We start from the raw sequence: 19,287 nt of genomic DNA, 5'->3' as shown, positions 1-19,287 counted from the left end.
CCCGAACTTGGTGCACAACACCCATGACGATTTTCAGTTAGCCATGAGCAAAGCGTGGCCTTCGAGATCTGTATTTGCAATTGTAAGGTGCTACCTATGATGCATGTAACTTAGCAAAAGTAAGGCCTTCGAGATCTGCGTCTGTTGCCCGGAGCTCATGCGTTGGCGTGGGCTCATCATCAACGGTGCTTCCATGCTATGCTTCCTGCAGTCTGATTGCACGGCCTTTGTTTTTCTTGTGTTTGGAAGTCGCTGTCGTAATGCGCCGTGCCACGAACGAAAACCAGAAGACTTCTGAGGAAGTCCAAGTGCACTCCGCTTTTTTCTGGCAGGAAAATGTTGCCGGCACCATCTTGAATTTTGGTGCCATTCTGGGAAAGCACCCCGCTCCATTCTGCCGGTAATATTGACTAGATGAGGGGAGGGCACTTGTTCGGAATTTTACGGTATATGGTACCTCTCTGGGGGGGGGAAGGGGGGATATAGTGCAGGCATGAATTTCACGTAATGGCACTGGCAGGTTCCAGCCCTTCTGATGCATGACTTGGTTTGTGTCTGATACGTAGCATTGAAAATTCGCAGTCTTACAAAATTAAGTGCACTGTGAGGTGTGTCATAGAGAAGATATAGTGAAAACAAGACTGACAACCACCAGCCATAATGTCCCCTTTCTTTCTTTGCCTCCCTTCTTCTGTAAAATATTTTTATATGTAGCATTCAGTGTGCATTCAACATAATACCATCATTATATATAATATGTTATATGTAAACATTTATTACACATAAATATCGCGGATAAATATTATCAGATTTTCTTCTGTCAAGCAAAATTTCTAGGGGTGTGCAAACTTTCGAAAATTTCAAATAACGAATCGGATAGGGCATATTAGAAAAACCAAATACTTTTCGAATAATTTTCAAATAATGAGCACCGATGAAAAAACCTCAAAGGAACGAAATGTTGGAACAGAAAGGCATAACGTTTCTTGCTTTAACCAAGATGCATGCAGCCCAAGGTTTTACGGGACTATCGACGCTAGATTGATGACAGGATGAAGATGTTTTTGCTTAAAACTTCAGTGTCGCCGAAGCGACAGAGTCACCAATCCACAATCTTCATCATGACATTCAAGATGATTTTGACTCATGAATATTGTTTTATATTTATATATGAGTTTTATTTAAAATCTGTTGACAAAGTGCTACGTTGAAACCTGCAGTTATACTGGTACTGAGGAAAGAACACCAATGTGGTTAATTTTGTCACAAAGCATTTCAAAACTGTTCATGCACTGCCGTTTAGATTTTTTTTTGTGTGTGTGTGTAGCAAAGACAGGCCTGAGATAAGTTGCTTGAATTGGAGTGAGCCAAATACTACTGTCACATATGATCATCGTCATCATCAGTCTGTGCTATGTCCACTGAAGAAAAAAGGCCTCTCTCACTTATCTCAAATTTACCCTCTCTTGCACAAGCTGATTTTATTTTATTCCTGCAAATTTCTTAATTTTGTGGTCCCATCTAACTCTCTGCCATCCTCTACTATGTTTCCCCATTTCTTGGTGTTCATTCTGACGTCCTAATTGACCATCAGTTATCTGTCCTTCACGTTACATTACCTGCCCAGGTCCACTTTTTTCTCTTAAAGGGCCAGGAAACAAACTCGCGGTCCAAAATTTGTGATGTCGAGATAACTGTGTACTTGTACGATGTGAACATGCTGCCGCAAGAATTTTGCAAATAAGCTCTGTAATAAGGAAGTTACAGGGTATAGAACAACCCACTTTGGCTAGTTTCGATTTCTTGCTTGGCCTTCCCACTCTTCTCAGCAGCAAAGAGGGGTAGGCGTAGTCCTTTGTCGTGACTACGCCCGCTCCGGCAGTGTGACGCAATGTCAGCAATTACGTCATCGGCACACAGCCAACAGCCGAGCAAGGCTTCCTGTAAGTGTCGCTCGTGTCAGAGCGGAGCGGTGAAAAAGCACGGTGCGAGGGGTGCAATGCACTGGTGAGGTAAAAATATACAGGGTATGTCTGAAAAGTAATGTCATTGAGTGTATTAAAAAAGATGTATTGATCAGATCAGTACAACACTTAAAAGGTTTCAAGATATGCTCCTCTAGCGCCGATACATTGCTTCCATCGAGATTTCCTGGCATCGAAGACGTCACGGTAGACCTCCTTTGGAATGGCCTTTAGACTAAAGTCTTGGTGCAAGCCTCTTTGACTTTGTCAACTGTCCCGAAATTATGTCCTTTCATGGGAGTTTTCAAGCATGGAAACAAAAGTCTGGGGGAGCCAGGTCAGGACTGTGAGGGGGCTGGGGAACCCTTGGCACCTTTGAATCGACCAGGAAGTGGATGCCAATGAAGGCGGTGTGCGCTAGCACATTTTCATTGGTGATGGTCGTTGACGGCCATCCAGCACAGGCTTCATCGCTGACCTCATTAAGACCTTCTAAAAAGGCCTTGTGCCACCGGTACAGTTGACGTTTGGACAAACAGTTATCACCAAAGGCCGTCTTTATCATAGGAAAAGTTCCCTCTACGGTCTTGCCGAGTTTCACAGAAAACTTGATGACAATCTTTTGTTCCAACAAGCACTGCATTGTGCCTAGCACGGGAAATGAAAACTAGTTTCACGGAAAAGCCTGTCTTTATTCTCCCGATGGTAGCAAACGACAGTGCGACCACGCGTGCGTAAGCTGACTTCCCCCTCCACCAATATCAACCGGTCCCACTGTGTTGTGAGGTATAGATGCTTTACAATATAATCACTAACATTACTTTTCGGACAAACCCTGTATGCCACAGTGTGTGCGCCCTTCTGCCAGCGGTAAATTAGTGAGATGCCTCTTGATCTCAGAGGCTTTCGTTCTGGTGATACTGCTTGTCCCGGTAGTTTCTGCTCCACCAAAACAGCAGAGGGCAGCAGAGGAAAATGAAAATGTGGACTGCGTGGCTAAACCTGCATCACTGCAGGGACAAGGCGCCGTTTCGTAGTGCAAAGGACCAATCAAAGAAGTCAATGCTACATAAAGTTGCCCATGGGCAAGATTAGGTCACTGCACGGGCAAAAAGGACTGGTCAGGCGCAGGAGGGGGGTGAGGGAATTGTTTTTCAAAATGGAGCATCTGCATGGTGCACAGCGCTGTGATATTCGCAAAATGTGATCGCCGCAGCCTTCTGCACAAATTAACAAGCTTGTTTGGGAGGTGTAAAAAAAAATATCGGAGCCTGTTTACTGGCCCTTTAATATCTGCTAGAATGCTTGCTACTCCTGTTCGTTCTCTAATCCACAGTGCTATTTTCCTATTTCTGAATGTTACACCTGAATCCCGGCTCTCGCAGCCACATTTTGATGGAGTCAAAATGCTAGAGGTCCGTGTGTTTAGGTTTAGGTGCACATTAAAGAACCCCAGGTGGTGAAATTTCTGGAGCCCTCCACTAAAGCATCCCTCATAATCTTATTGCTGTTTTGGGATGTTAAATCCCAACAATTATTGTTATAGTACTAATGTTACACCTACAGTAAAGTCTCACTTGCGTGAACTTTGAGGGACCCAAGGAAATAGTTAACTGAAAGTTCACTAAACTGAATATTCACTAGAATGTGGAACAGCACAGGGCACAGAAGACATCGTGTCAAAAGTGTGAAATGCAATTTATGAAGTTCTACACATTAAAAACTTGGAAAACGCCTAAGCTTCGCCTTTAAGAGCGGAACGTGATAGGATTATTGGGCCTAAAGCTCACTAATGTATATAACGACCTGAAACACTACAACCAAGAGTCATGGCTGAGAGCGCAGGATAACCAGGTGGTGGGTGGCAGACATGAAGCGCCCCAGCCGCTGGTGGTATCTTTAGCCCAAGTTCGGTTTGATTCCACCTTGAACCTTGCCTTTTATTCCTTGCACAAAGACTCAACTTTCCAAGCGACCTCTGCTTGGTCCTCTGCTCTTTCTCATCTTCATAAACGACCTTCCTAATGGCGTTTCATCTTCCATCCGATTTTTTGCAGATGACTGCGTTCTTTATCGTCGCATCGCACACCGAACTGACCATGATATCATTCAAAACGACTTACATCAAACCGAATCCTGGTGTTCCATATCATTAATGAAAGTCAATACCTCGAAATGCAAAGTTATGCAGATGTCCCGTAAGTGCTCCAACAGTAATTACATGTACTCCATAAACTCGATAGCTTTGTCCTTCGTTGAATCATATCATTGTCTTGGTGTCACAATAAACAAAAAGTTGACATGGTCTGATCACATCACAAAATTAGCAGCCGATACTACTAAATAACTTGGTTACATCAGACGTTCCCTTTCCTTGTGTCCCTCCTTCACGCAAAAACTTCCTTATGAAACATTTATATGAAGTAAGCTTGAATATGCTCAGTTATTTGGAGCCCTCATCAAGCATACCTCATTAACGCTTTAGAATCTATTCAGCACCGTGCACCAGATTCATCTCTTCTAGGTACATACGGCCGCAATGAAAGCATCAGTGCCATAAAGTCATCCTTGGGACTCGAGGCATTGTCGTTCCGTTGGAGGATTGCAAGGCTGTGCTTGTTTCATCGGATTTACTATAACTTCCAATAACTTCACGGTAAACTCCTTAACCCGCCAAGCCGTACATCCCGTCGCCTTATTAACTCTTGCAGCATCCAGCGGTTGCACAGTTCTACGTCTTCTTTTAATCAATCTTTTTTGCCAATAGCCATTACGGAATGGAACATTTTGCCAGACAGTGTTGTCATTGAGCGTAACCCTATTGTATTTAAGCAGTTGCTCACTGATCAGCTCACGCTGTAAAATTTCATTTACACTGTTCTTTTTTTTTCTTTCCGCCTTTTTTATGCCTCATTCAAATTGTACCTTTTTGTTGTGCTTCTAAACAAGTTTGCTTTTCTCTGAGGTATACGTTTCAGTATTGTGATCCAATATGTTTCATTTTCACTCCCTATATAACCCCCCCCCCCTTATGTAATACCTCGAGAGAGGCCTTTAAGGGAAAAATAAATGATGATGAATGATGATGATGACCTACAGCCTCGGCTAGAGTTACAGGATTTGAATCTGCCTCGGCCATATCATCTTCCTCGTCACGCTCTTCTTCTTTGGGACGAATTCAGCAAACAATTTCCAGGTGTGATAGTTCAATGCAGGTGGGACAGCTTACTGTCACACTGCACATAGTCGTGAAACATGTGCTGGTGTAGCCAGTGCACTCTGCATCAGCTACGCCAGCGCTGCAGAGTGTGAAACTTCGTTGAACTGATTTTAAAAAATGAGCCCGAGTCCACTGATAGTGTTTTCACCTGAAATATTTGCTATTCAGAAATTCATTTAGCCGAACTATTTTTGCATAGAATGCATAGGAAAACTGTCAGCCATTTTCTGAAAGTTGGTTATTTTGAAATATTCGTTAAACCGATGTTGTTAAACTGAGAGTTTACTGTATCATGTTTCGTTTCGTCTCACGCTGTGTGGTCCTGAACTTATTCTCGAGTTTATTATCCTCCAATTTTCTGCCTTCAAGACAAGACCACTTGTTGAAACGTTGGCTCCAGCAACACCCCTTGTTCAAGGATTTTTCAGAAGTTTCTGCCCTGTAAGTTCGTACTGGCAATATGCAATGGTTGTACACTTTCCATTCCAGGGATAATGGTAAATTGCTTTTCATGATTTATGAATAGCTGGTGTAAGCGCTCCAGCATATCATTATCCTTCAGTGAATTCCCTTTTCATGAGTAAGCTCCCCTTTTTAACACGAAAGTGTTTTATGCTGGGGTCCACCACGGCTCCACTGACGCATTTCCGTCACGGATATGACGTTGTAAAATATAAAGACTAACATATGACAAAGAAAAAACTATAAGAAAAAGTTCCATCACCGGGAGTCGAACTTACGACCTCTCAATCGCCAGCGCGCAGCGCAAAACGACTCTGCTACAGACGGCATGTTCTCTGCTTTGCTAACGGCGAGCTATTTATGTACACCATTTGCCGGTGGTGGTACGCAGAGATCGGCGGTGCAGCGTGTTTTCGTTATCACTAGCGAGATGGCGTGAAGGGTTCGAAGAGCGCGCTTTAAAAGTCGTGCCCCACGCGGATTAGCGCGCGCCTCGACAGGGCGTGGTCGCTCATGCGGGCGCTTATCTCGTGATCTCGGTGGTTTGTACGTCTTGCGCTCTGCCTGCAAGTTTCCGTTGAGAGCACGAAGGTTACCTCACTCACTGCAGCTGGCCGCTTTTGCGAAAGGAGCGCGGTGCTCACACAGAAATAAGTTACAACTGTGACAGTTCGCGCTCATCCTGTGTATGTTCGTTCCGTGCGTCCTTTCTGCTTGAGCAGCGCATTGCCAGTTTCGAGCGGCTTGCCGTTCTTCGCATAACATTACAATTCGATGCTGTAGCATTCATTCCTTCGCGCTTGGGGCGAAAAAATGCACAACAAACGCTCAAGTACGTCTGTGAAGACATGTTTCACTTTCGTGTTATACCGATTCCTATGACAGAGGGATCAGCCATGTTTTTTTATAACTGACCTAGGTACTATACTGTAATGGAGAGGAACGCTAGTGGATCGAGATCTCCAAATGCTCGGCTCAGGAGCACCGCCCGTGCTTAGAGTTCATGCCCTGCCCTGATGGTTGTCTCTAGCACTGTTTAGCAGTAAATGTCTTCACGAGACGTTTTTGGCCTGGAAACTACTTCTGCATAACTTAGTGGTGCAGCTGCTGGAAGATGTTGCTGGTGCAGGGGCACGACCTTGGTAATTTCTTGTTCAATGGCATGGCAGAGGGTTGGCACAAAACTTGACTTGTGCTGTTGTACAGGCTGCGGCCATCAAGAGAGTTAGTGTGCAGCTTCCTCACGGACAAACGCCTCCATGTATGCGAGCAACATAGACAGGTCAAAAACAACAGACAAAAAAGTGAGACGTTTGTCACACGATGAAGGGTGACGGGTCAGCGATTGCTGCCTGTGTAGCTCTTCCTAGCTTTGGCACAGTGTTCTGCCACTGACTAAGGATTCTTGGCAAACAGCATGTTGAAGTCATTGTCTTCTTTTCCTTTCATTGTGTGCCTGATTTGGTCTGACTCCGACATTCGTCGCATTGACTCTCTTACACAAGTCCAAAACATCATTAATGTAGCTGGTGAAAGATTCACCTGGCTGCTGTGCTCATTGTTGCAACCATAGGTTGTCAAACTCACTCATGAGTTGACTCACTCAGACTTGCTCAGATTCAGGTCGAGCTGTGAGTCTGAGTCTCACTAAGTCCGGGTGAGTAATATTTTGGTGAGTTTGAGTCCGAGTGAGTCCGGTTCGGAAAAATTTCAGTGAGTCTGAGCTCGAGTGATTCCGGCTGAGAAAAATTTCGGCAAGTCTGAGTTTGAGTGAGCCCTAAGTGCAAAATATATTTCATGAGTGAATCTGTGTGAGCTCCGCATTTTTTTGCCGACCTATGGTTCTATCTAAACAACTTCAACATTAATATCAGCCTTATGTCGGCTCACGTTTACACTCCCGTCGACTCACACATACTTCAAAGCGCTAGTGTTCATACGCCAGCTCAATATTTATTGATCAGAGGCATGAGTTACGTGGGAGGGGGGCAGGTGCCGTGACATCCCCCCCCCCCCCCCGCAATACCTTTCACAGGTAGTTCTTGATAAAAATATCTCGTGTGAGTCATCTGTTTCAATGAAAATGTCCTTACTGAATTGCCACCACTGATAACTCATATCTGAAGGTACGAGATCAAAAGGCGCCAAGTAGAGCACCAATTATGCGAGATATTGGCGTTAACACCTTGGTTGATAAAGCTTATTATACGCTAATGGACTCTTGAGTCGACTCACTCAGACTCAGATAGAGCCATGAGTCGGAGTCTGAGTGAGTAATAGTTTGGTGAGTCTGAGTCCGGCTGAGAAAAATTTTAGTGAGTCTGAGTGTAAGTGAGCTCTAAGGGCAAAATATATTTCATGAGTGAGTCTGAGTGAGCTCCACATTTTTTGCCGACCTATGCTTGCAACCGAGGTTCTGCTTGCAGCTTATGCAAGCACAGCTGCTAAAGAGGTGTTAAAGGTGGACCATGTTGAAAATCTGCCTCATAGTTGTGCCAAAGGCTGGCCACATCCGCGAGGTAGAACAGCTCGTGACTGAGTTTGGCGGGATCGTCCCACTTGTTGTTCGCACTTACTCTCTCATACATTGGGAGCCATTCCTCTGCGTCGCTGGCATTCGTGCCACTGAATATAGCAGGATCCCCGTGGCAAGGCATGCCAGAGCACACGATGGATGGAGGAGGAGGAGTCTTCAGGCACGGTCGATAGTACGGCACATGGTTGTAGTGCCAGGATGGGTGATTTGAGGGAGCAGCAGACTCTACCACTTGTAAAGATGTTTATTGCTCGGCAGTGCTGGAACCAACCGTCAGGGCAGGGCATGGACTCCTAGCACAAGTGGCGCTCTCTAGCCAAGCACTGGAGATCACGACCCGCTAGCATTCCTCTTCGTTGTAATATATATTGTTGCGAATATATATATGTACCCAGCACCTCCACCAAAGTGTTGCAAATATATTTGCAGGTTATACACAGGAGAAAATAGTCCAGTAGACAATATGGCACTTGGTCTTCAGAGCACCCCCACGTCATCCTCCTCTTATTCCCTACCTTCACCGTGAGCATATATGAAACACCGCAGCGATATTCTTGTGCAGATTTCTGGGTCCGGTTTCCCATGGCAAACTCTCATTCTTTTATCAGGCCTCCTAACATTATCTTTGCCTTTTGCTCGTTTATCCTCAACCCTTTCTTGGTTTAGGTCTTCAATCATTTTTGTAGTTCATCGCCATCATTGCTGAAGAGCATTATGTTGTCTGCAAACTGTAATTTACTGAGATATTTTCTTTTTATTTTTATTCCTATTCTTCTTAACCTAGTCACTTGAATACTTCTAAGCATGCAGTGAACAAGATGGGAGGGATTGGATATCCTTGGCTGATCCCTTTTTCGATTGCAGTTTTTTTGCTTTCCTTGAGGACAAGCAGCTTGGCTGTAAAATTTTTGTATGTGTTGGCTATATATATGTCGAATGCTCCCTTGGTGACGCAGTGCCTTCAAAACTGCTAGTGTCTCTGCTGAGTTTAATGCCTTTTTGTAGTGTATGAAAGCCGTATAAAGGGGTTTGTTTACTCAGCAGACTTCTCAATTACCTGACTGATTGCATGGCTATGATCCATAGTAGAGTACCCTTTCCTGAAGCCAGCTTGTTCTCAAGGTTGATTAAACTGAAGCATTTCTCTTATCATATTTCGAAGTCACCTTCGTGAATAATTTGTGTAATTCTGAGAGTAAGCTGATGGGTCTATAATTCAACTCTTTTACATCTCCTTTCTTATATGTTAATACTGTATTATGTTGGCATTTTTCAAGCTCAGTGGTATTTCTGAGGTCTTGAGACATTCTGTTAAGAATGTCATAATTTTCTTAAACATAGATTCCCCTCCATCTGATTATATGGACTGTTATGCCACCTTCTCCAGCCGCTTTTCCACAGAACATGTCTTGTATGGCCTTTCTAACCTCATGGATAGCTACCCATGGAACTTCAGTGTCCTCTTTAGCTTTGATTTAACTAAATAAGGTTGAGTGACTTGTCTGCAAGCTGTACAGTTAAAAAAAGAAGTCTTCTGGCAGTTTCACTATGTCATTGAACTTGCTGATAACATTGCCCCGTTCGTCTTTTAATGGGTGCATTTTTGTCCTTCCTGTGCAAAGTTCTTTTTATCTGATTTGATGCTGCTGCCCTTTTTAACTGCTGCTTCTGCCTCTTTGACATTATAATTTGGTATGTTTTTGGTATTCTGTTTGTTGATCAGCTTTGATAGCTCAACAAAGTCTATTTTACCTCTTGTGGTAGTCAGCTTCATCTGCTGTTTTTTTATTAAGTCTTTTGTGGTTTCAGAGGCCTTGCTTACGTCTTGTGTTGGTGCTTTACCTCCAACTTCAATTGCCGCCTCAGAAATCAGTCTAGTTATTACGGTTTCATTCATTCCCTCTGTGTCGTTTGTTTCTTCTTGTTCTGAGGCATCGTATTTGTCCTCAAGAACAATTCTAACTTCCTCTGCTTTTACCCTGACAACATCTAGGTTGGCCTGCTTTTTAGTAATTAATCTTGTTCTAGTTCTTTTCAAGTTGAGGGCAATCTTTGCCCTCACAAGCCTGTGATTGCTACACTTCACCTTGCCCACTACTTCCGTGTCCTGTACTATGCCTGAGTCCCCGCACATTATGAAATCTATATTAGAAATCTACTTCATTTTTCGTTTTGTTTCTCCATGTGAAATCCAACATTTACTCCTGAATACCGGCGTTACTAGGTTATCCACATTTTAATTGCAGTGCAGGTTTGAGGTGCTTTGATGACATGCACACGCTACCAAAAAATTGTTGGAGCAGGCGCATATTGTTAATAGCAAACAACTGTGTTCTTCTCTATTCCACCTAAAGTGGATTTTATGTATATAAGTGATAGCTCTAGACATACTGCATTATTCTAGATTTGTGGCACAAATAGCTGTATCATTGTTTCTCTCTTAGCTATTGCAGACTGGAGTTTGAGCAGTTAGTCTTCAGAGCTTCGTGTGTGTGTGTGTGTTTTCACTAATTTAAAGGTTGTCAACAGTGTGTATGTCGCAGCACAGTTCCCGTGTTGCTGTAAGGTGGAATAAGTCTGGAAGTGCCAGTGCCATGTAGACCTTCATTTGCTTGCAAACAAGGTGCCATGGTGCCATGGTGCCAGGTGTATTGCTTAACCATGTCAAACGATGGAATATATTTAGTGTAATACGTATCTGCAATGAAACTACATGAAATCTTTTTTGAGTAACATGCGTGGGAACATGCTGTTGACTCGTAACCATGCTTTAAAGTGATTTTGTTTCATTTGAATGTTTACATGACTTGTAGGTGTTGCCTTATATATTTTATCTATTCTACTTAGTCTGCTTGTAATATTTTTTTTTTGTGAAGTTATGTTGTAAGACACTTAAGATGTGTAGATTTGCGACTACTATACACTGAAGGCCAAACTCTTTTGCTTTTGATGATGCTGCTAACTGAGGCTTTTCTTTTTTCTGTATGCATATTTACACAATTTTACCAGAAATTTTATTTATTATTGCTGTGCTCCTTGGTCTTGCTATGTGGTCAGAAGAGTTGCCCCTAAAAAATGTGTTAAAGCAATTTTGGTGATGTTTTCTTCTAGATAGCGTATTTTTGACTTGAAAGGTTTTGTTGCCTTTGTAGCCATTCAAGCTTTTATAAGTATACTGTTTTGCATAAGCATTGTACATGATCGTTTACTGGATGTAACATTCCTTGTCAATCATTGTATATTTTTTAAACAAAAGCATTGAATGTTGAAGATGACCAATAATTCTTGGTTTAGCCTTGCAAGGTTTTTTTGGGAAGGTTATCAAGCAGTCGAGCTTGAGAAACCCTCAACAATATTGTAGGCATTTTCTATGCAAAGATGTCAGTGTATGAGCAGTTTCTCTCCCCTCCCCCTTTTTTTTATCCCCTTAGGGTACAAAAGCATCTCTTGAATGTGCTCACCCATGTTGGCTTACTAAGCAGCAAATAAAATGAACGCCTACTCAGAAATACACAAGTCTTGTCAGACACCCAAACTTATGGTATTTATCAGATCAGAATAACCACTATTTTGATTGATTTCGGCTATAAATTTAGGATTTCTTTTATCTGCACTTGTCTTTCTTTTCTTCTCATTGTTTTTGTGCAAATTCATGTGGCTGGAGGTTTTAATTTGGGCCTGTACTTATGACAAAATCATCTTCATTGACTGTATTTTTTGTTAAAGGGAAACAAGTTCTGCTAGTACAGTTCAGACTACTTTAATATATTTGAATGACACATTCTTAATGCGTCTCAGCACAGTGGTTGTCACCAGTAGCTTACCTAACCTGAACACTGTTGAGATTAATCTAGTTCAGGAGCACAGCATGTATGTAAGAATATGAAGCTTTTTGGCAGTTTCTCTGCCCTGTGCTATCATGTGAGAGTGCTCCCTCTTAATGTGCAATGTGTGCTGCCTCTTCTTTTGCACGCATTGCATTGCAAAATTATGTCTTGTGCACTTGTTACTGATTGTGGCTGTTTGGTATGTATTAAGTGTGATTCATTAACCCACAGTTGTAGTTGTCCAATCAATTTCAGTCTAGCCTTCATTGAACAGATTTGTCCTTGAGAATAAGTATGTGGCCTCGGTTTTTGTAACAAAAATTTCACAATGGATACTCCTAAGCCTGACTTCATGAGCTTTTGTTTTACACTCTGTGACATCACTTAAGTCTCAGTAGCTCTATGCAGTAATGCTGCAACCTCCTCGTGTGCATAGAGCGTTTGCCAGTTTTTCCCAAGCAATGCAAGCTTATACTATCTTATTAACAGTTTCAAGTATGAGTTCTTATTTACTGGTTTCTGTGGGCATGCACAGTAACTAACTGAGCTTGGCCATCTGCACACTACCGCCCAGGCTTCGTGACCATAGAATGCGGCTTAATCAGGTTAAACCACAGTTGCTGATGCCTTTTGTGACCGCACTGTCGCCCCATTTCTTACTTCAGGCAAGCATCGCATTAACAGTGCACCTCAAGATTACAGCAAAAATAAAGGAATAAACAAACAAAACAAAAGTTAGCATCCTGCACAGACATATTATATCAGCACACATACATCCCCTCTTAAAAAGGTTTTAGTGCCAAAGCATCCATGACCAGAACAGACAAATATTGCATTGGCAATGTACTTTGCAGTAGTTAACAGTGGTGCTCTGTGTATGAAAGAGTTTTAATGTTGTGCTTGTTTTTTACATTTCTTAGTGACTATTTCTAAAAAGCCATTTCATTCTCTTTTCTTTTTTGTTTTCCTTTCTTCACTCCATACACTTTTGTTGTGCTTACAAAAGGTTTATACTAATAATTGTTCCTTTACTACCTCCTCTTTATTCTTGGGTGTCATGTCTTAAGTACATTTCAGTTACGTAGTTGTCCTGGGACTTTTTGCTGTTGGCACTAAAAAGAGTGTGTAAAAGAAAGATTAGCTATTTGTCATCAGGTTGCCAAGATGCAAAATAATCATTGTATGCTGTGACAAAATTCAGAGGGTGCTGTTTTAACCCATAAGTTAACCACTTTGAAAATCATTATGGACACCCCGTGCCAGCATGCAGCAGACCTCTGAGTCAGAGGGAATGGAAGAACCAGCAGTAGTTACATGCAAAAGTAAAATCTGGTCAACTCCAGCATTTTGTTAGAACAACATAAGCATGTCCCTCAAACCTTTTAGCACTACAGTGTGTCGCGATAGTAATGTGTGTTGTCTTGTTAAAGGGACACTAAAGGCAAATAACAGTTTGTCAGAGTGAAAGCTCAATATGTGAGAACGTCTAAAACGTCAGTACTATTATCTAGGGATGGGCGAATAGTGAATTTGAGGTTCGAAGCGAATCCGAAGCGAATAGTGATTTGGTCGAATAATTTCGAATCGAATAGTTCGAACAGTAATTACCGCATATTATTAAGAAAAATTAGCATTTTTGTCATGACCCTTGCACAATATTTTTAAGGATCGGAACTATGTATGAGTGAATCTTACTTTTTTGGTTTGAAATGAAGTGGAAGCAGCCTTGAATAGTATCAAGATTTGAATAGCAGTAGGGTGCAAGTTATAAGTGGACGTTACAACTTAAAAATTACCATGCTTAGCGCATATAAGCCCATATAACACGCTTTTAAACTTTAAAAAAAATATGTACATTGAACCTTGAAGTGTGGCTTCGCGGCAGTGCAGATTTCCCCTGGATGGGTTGTTTCACGGCACAGCAACTAGACACTGCAGTGAAACCACCTTTACAGGGGGTTATGTGCGGTCAAATGTATACATATATTCGTTCATTTCGAATACTTCAAAATTTCGAATAATCTAAATTCGTATCGAAGCGAATTAGAATACTGCAATATTCGTTTGAATATTCGAAAGGCCCGAATGTTCGCCCGTCCCTACTATTATCAATAGCAGTGATCTACTAATCGAGAAATTAAGATAAATGTAGAGCACGATGTGCACCATGAGTGGCACATTTTGGAAATGATTCCGATGACGTCAAGAGTCCCGTGTCCAAGTAACCACTAGTAATCAAGCTAGTTGCAATAAAAAAAAAGAACCTTCCGTGCATCACAAGATACTTAGTAGCGTTTGCTGTCGGGCTAGTTGGTACATGGCTGAAGTTGAATTGATGGCGCAAATGCTTGGACAGAGTGTATTACATCACAAGATGTAATAAAATGCTACTTTCTACTTGTTCGTTTATGTTTGATTCATGGAAAAAAGAACATCTTAACGTTACCATGGGGAACGGCGCGAGTGGTTCAAAAGTTTCATTTTCGCTGGGCTGCGCGTCTGAGTGGTAGTTTTGGTATCGCGTACTGCTTCATGTGCTTGGCTCTCGCTATTTTCGCACTGTTGATACTCTACTGCTGCCTGCTGGCCAAGCTAAGCTCCGTTACAGCGAACTATACTGTTTCGGAGTGGCCCGTGGCTGCGTTTTGGCGAGGTTGATGGCCGCTGTTGCACTAGAAACCGTAGCGTCGGCGGCGGGGCAGTAAAGGTGGGCAACGTTGGCCACGGCAACTGCTACGTCAGAAGGCCCGTTCAGGCGGGTGATTTGAGGTGCACTAACACCGTGTGGACTGCTAAAACGTGGTTTTCTTTCAAAATAAGCTGTCCCTTGGCACGAAACAAGCACTACGAGGTTTCTGGAATGCTATTTCAACAATCAACATCGACATAATATTTGCCTTTAATGTCCCTTTAAGTCATTAACTTTATGTTGAAAACTACTTAAAGGCTTGTGGCAGCATACACTACTTCTAAACGATGTCTGCACCTGTAAGCATGAGTTTGTGCACCGCAAAACCGCAGTATCATTTACAGGGGCCCTGCAATGTCCACAAAAAAAAACGCCCAGTACCGATTACATTACTGCAAAGGGCCAATTTTCCGCACAAGAAGTTCCGCACAGACAACAGGCCATGGTGTTACAGTGGTTGGATGGGAGCATGTAGCGTAGCTTACGCTCATGTGCTGTCAAAATTACTTTGTCCAGTCTGCAGAAAGTTGCTCATTCGATTGAAGAGAATACACACACTGAAAAAAGAAATGATTCCAAATAAGATTTTCTAAACCTTGCACATAAGGGCACTGAAATTATACAAGGTGTAAAGGCTATCATGCACTAATTTTGATTAAAAGCGAAGCTTTCTATGCAGGTGAAGCCAGTAGATTGTTGCTTAGTATATCCTTCTAAAAAAGCCTTCAGTGTATTTTATGTTTATCCTGATTAGTTGTAGTTTCTAATGAGTAACTTACTAACTTAAATTGTTTATTGTTTTAAAAGGACCCCTTGTTTTAAAGGGTCCCCACAATACTTTTCCAAGTAATCATCGAATGACTTCTTTGCAGAAGTTTATTGCCTCATGAATCAGCTGCCATAAAAATCTTTATGATTCCGTCAAGTACGAGCAGTACAGAGATTTGTCACATGCTTCAAGTGCTTTGTCTCTCCTTGTGTACCAGAGAGTACGCTGAAAGCTACGCAGGTGTGATGACAAGGGCGCAAGAAGATATCTCTGTTCGTCAGTGTGTGTCATGACCTTCAGCACTTTTTCTTCTTTTTCTTCGAATATGCGGCTTACTTTCAGTGCGATCATTAGCATGCTGGTGTAATTCTATACTGTGCATAATTCTAGCACTATAGAGTGCAGTGCAGGCACGTTGCGGCATCCCACGGCGGCCATAATAACTATGCAGCTCACGATGCTCAAATCAGTCAATGGCCATGATCCTTGTGCTTATGGCATGGTCATTTTGGCTTATGGCATCATTTGTCGAGAAAAAAGTGATCAATTTTGAGCTGACATTGAAATTTAATTGTAAATTCCATGCCGCGTTCTATGCTGTAATGTATGGCTCACGTGTTAGCAGGAGCCTCGACTGCCGAATGGCAGCATTTTCTGACCATGTTAAAAAAAATGTTGCAGAGCCCCTTCAATTGTTATTTATGGCAGATATGTCAACACAAGGCGTTAGAACTCATTGGAAACCATCAGTTTCATCTCTTCATGGCTTAGTATAACTTGCATGACTCTCTTTCCTGCATTGCAAATAAAAGCCTGTGAAATATTTAAAAAACTGGCCCAGCTGGCTTGTGTGCCACAGCAGGGGTACTGTAAGCATTCTGTAAAGAAACTAAGTGCACCATGCGTAACCCAACAGTTGCATCTCTTTGACAGGACATTTATCTTGGCACAACTGCATAATTCATGCTAGTGCCAAGCTGTCAAAAATTTCAATGGACTATCAGTTTGCAATGCAATGGTAACACAAACAAGCATAAATGTAACAGCAACCTTAACAAAAGGCAGCATATGATATTTAGCGTTATTGATTCCTTACTCTAGCAGAATGTTGGCTCGTTGTTTGGAAGTAGTACTGCTGTAGCATTTCGGGGGATACCTTTCAAAATTTCACACAGCTTGCAACGGATGAATCAGCTTCTACGAGCGATAGTGTTTTTCGTGCATTGCCAAGCATGCCATCCTAGTTCAGTGCCACAAATTCAGTCGCCTGGTGTTTTTTGCAAAAATATTTCATGAGGCTTTCTTAGACACAGGAAAAGTAGCCAGACACGTGATGGCACACTGCAAACAAGTTGAAAAATTGATGTTTTCAAATTTAATCTGTAACATAGTGTTGGACATATCTTCCGTAAATGTAACACTTGAAAAATTCATCACTGCAAACTAATTACAAATGGAACAAAAAATACCAGACCCTTCTTAAGGTTGCTGCTAGCAGCACAGTTTGTTTCAGTCGCATAGAAGGCTTTCCTGAAACTTGGTGCACAAGAGCTAGGACACCCTGTGTAAAGTGTCTACTGTCACAATCACAAAGGTCTAGCTTTCATTCACAAAGAAGCGAAAGCAGCATTGGCACTAGTATTAGCAAAATATTTGGCCACCATGGCTCAGCTACTTGTGTTTTTGTGGTAGTGGTGGTGGTGATGTGACTTGCAGCATGGAATAAAACATCAGTTGGGAGTGGAGTGGGATACTTAAGCTGCCATAACCAAGTTGAGAGCAGTTTTTTGTTTGTGTTTTGGAAATCCTCAGTTTTTTGTGTTTACCTACTCAGATGCCTTTTTTTAATACTTGTTGCACTTTATCTGTGTGTGCGGTGCTGAGAATAGATCTTGAGCAAACGGCTAGGTACTTGTTTGTGTTAATTCCCATATGTTCTGTGTTGTGTGCTGTTATGAGCCTATGTTGTTTTTTTATAACCCCTTAATTTCTTTGTGTTTGTTTTCCCTTTAGAGTAACTTTCCTCTCCCCTCTCTCCTTTCCTTCTGTATTACCGTTTCCATGGCTGTAAGAGAGTGCAGGTGACCACAAAAAGGTGAGAGAGCTACAGTTCTTGCAGATGTTTCCTGTGCTAATGAATACAATAAACTGCTACTGGTTACACTCCAGAGTTGTTGCAGGGTCCCTTCATTATTGTGATTTTTTTCTCTCATTACCATGTTATTGATGTACAGGTTAGTTTTTCCAGAAGGCCATTTTCAAGTTCATATAATCTCTCTTGTAGTTATTCAGCAGTCAAACTGCTGTTCACCCTATTAAAATTAAGGAGCTCTGTTCATTTGCAAAATTTGCAATTTGTTCCACTGATTCAAACCAAATACCGCAAAAGCTTTTTGATGATAAATTTATTAGATATCTTGACTGTCTTTTTACTTACCATATATTTTGGTAGCCCACAGTCTTCTCATGGGTAATGTTACATTGGTGATGTGATACCAAAAAAGATGTAACCACATTGAAAGTAATGGGATCTTTTGTGTTAGTATGGAGACCACATACTCTTGGGGCAGCTTGTTACACACACTGCACAAAGTGTAAGTTAGCTTGGTCACTCTTTAAATTGATCACTAACTCTACACAACAAAGTGAGCTCAGCTTATTTTTCTTCATATATTTTGAAAACTATATACACAAGGCCTTTTGGCAATGATCAAAGTGTGTTATGAGCTGATTTGTTGGAATTGGTATGCTTATGTGGTTGTGGCATTTCAGGCACTGTGATGTGCTAAACCCCCTCCCATGCCTATCTGTGAAAAAAAAAGTACTGCATAATGAAATTTGATTTGGTGTCAGTGTCCTTAATTTTGAAGTGCGAGTTTGGCGTGTCAAGCCTTGTATATGAGTGTCACTGCAGTGCAACTTTGCGCCACATTTGGTGTTGTTTGTATGCTGCCTATCCTGGTAATAACTTGTTGTGGTGATGGCACATATTCATAGTTGGCATCTCTTATATCTCTGACATTGCACTGTCCTGTTCCTCTCAACTCAAATTTTGTGACCTGAAATAATGACTCCAGTGCTGTTGTGGTAAGCCGTACTTGTGGGATGTTGTCTGAGTCAAGTGAATTACAATAACTGTTACTGTGAAACTATATTGGTTGTAGCCTTATCTGCAGTCAAACAATTTTGAATTCATTGAAGCTATTTATAGCCAGTTGCACCCTTTCTGTCTCATGGACAAGTCTCACTCCTATGCAGACTCTGCATTGTCTCTTGGTCACCATGGGCAAGTGCCAGCATTTTCTTTGGTCATTTTTATTGCACAACTAAATGACATAAACCTACATAACAATAAATATTTCACACCATTGACTTGGGGCAAAATAGGCAGTGGGCATGCAATTAGGGGCTATCTAGTCTGTGTTCCACTGTATTAAAAGCACTTTGTAAATACACATTCTCTCTCTAGTGATGAACTAGCACAGGAAAACTGCACTGAAGTGTCCTCCAAAGTTGAACTTAGTTTAGGTCAAGGAGCAAGAACTCTTGAGGAGGTGAAAGAGCGCTCGCTTGGACATCCCAAGAAAGTAACGGTGTCGGGCATCGCGCCAACGTGCTCTCTGCCGTGCGAGTCGGTTCATGTAGAAGGCAAAACGCGCGCATCGCACTCTCCATAGCTGCTTTCCAGCAGCGCTTCATCGGTAGCACTTTACACACGAATGGACATGTCACTTTCACCTCCACAACAGCTCCTAATGCTATGATAAATTTACGAAAAGTAATGTATCATTTACATGGCACTTGCCTGCTAGATGTATTT

At 42.0% G+C, this 19,287-nt stretch overlaps 1 protein-coding gene across 1 annotated transcript in view; it reads left to right on the top strand.

Annotated features, from left to right (window-relative positions):
- The window catches only part of LOC119405171 (rap1 GTPase-GDP dissociation stimulator 1-like), a 69,945-nt gene extending 51,023 nt beyond the window's left edge, over window positions 1-18,922 (top strand). Inside the window, 1 exon segment of the mRNA XM_037671983.2 lies at window positions 4,022-18,922. Within this exon segment, the coding sequence (XP_037527911.2) occupies window positions 4,022-4,311 (290 nt within the window). The 3' untranslated portion in view covers window positions 4,312-18,922.
- Window positions 18,923-19,287: the final 365 nt, after the last annotated feature.

This window comes from Rhipicephalus sanguineus, chromosome 1 (genome assembly GCF_013339695.2).
Source record: "Rhipicephalus sanguineus isolate Rsan-2018 chromosome 1, BIME_Rsan_1.4, whole genome shotgun sequence".
In the NCBI taxonomy this organism is placed as follows: domain Eukaryota; kingdom Metazoa; phylum Arthropoda; class Arachnida; order Ixodida; family Ixodidae; genus Rhipicephalus; species Rhipicephalus sanguineus.
The sequence above is the reverse complement of the archived record's forward strand: the minus strand, read 5'-3'. Positions and strand labels throughout refer to the sequence as shown.